At 69.1% G+C, this 653-nt stretch overlaps 1 protein-coding gene across 1 annotated transcript in view; it reads right to left on the bottom strand.

The window, feature by feature from the left end:
• LOC104131410 (collagen alpha-1(I) chain) overlaps positions 1 to 653 on the bottom strand; it is a gene marked incomplete at its 5' end in the record, with an annotated part of 39,663 nt that overhangs the window by 6,304 nt on the left and 32,706 nt on the right. Inside the window, 4 exon segments of the mRNA XM_035900131.1 lie at positions 7 to 104; positions 236 to 289; positions 393 to 446; positions 448 to 465. Of these exon segments, the coding sequence (XP_035756024.1) occupies positions 7 to 104; positions 236 to 289; positions 393 to 446; positions 448 to 465 (224 nt within the window).

Below are 653 nucleotides of genomic sequence, written 5' to 3' on the forward strand. Positions count from 1 at the left end.
AAGGGGGCCGGGGACGGTCCCATGCCGTGGCCGTGCTCGCCTGCACTCACCTGCTCACCGGGCTTGCCAGCCTCGCCGGGGGGGCCAGCGGGGCCCGGCAGACCCTGGGGAGGAAGAAGAGGAGCGATGAGACACCATGAAGGGGAGGTGGTGACCAAAGCGGGCGAGGAAAGGGGCGACATCACCCCCAGCCCGGGTGGTGTGTCCCCTCAGGAGGGAAGGGGACATCCCTCACCTGGAAGCCAGGAGCACCAGCAGGACCTTGTTCACCTCTTTCTCCAGCGGGACCCTGGGGGAGAGGGGAGAAGCGTGAGAGGGGGCAGTCAGCTCCCGAGCCCCATCTCTGGTGGCACAGCATGGCAGCGGGTGGCCAAGGGCTCGTTGATACTCACGGTAGGGCCGGGAGGACCCTGGGCACCAGCTTCACCATCCTTGCCAGCAGCACCCTGTGGAAGAGGGAGGAGAGGGTGCTCAGAGCACAGCCCTGCCCCGCAGCCCAGCCATGCCCCCGCGGGACCCTGCGCCCACCCGGGGCGGGGGGCTGGGCTGGATGCGGCCGTAGCATCCTTCGAAGGATGGGAGAAGCCACAGCGAGCTGCCCGCAGCCACGTCACCTCCCTGCTGTCCCCACTCCAAAGCCACCGGCAGCCACC

Source organism: Egretta garzetta, unplaced genomic scaffold, assembly GCF_000687185.1.
Source record: "Egretta garzetta isolate BGI_Z169 unplaced genomic scaffold, ASM68718v1 scaffold868, whole genome shotgun sequence".
NCBI classification, from domain to species: Eukaryota; Metazoa; Chordata; class Aves; order Pelecaniformes; family Ardeidae; genus Egretta; species Egretta garzetta.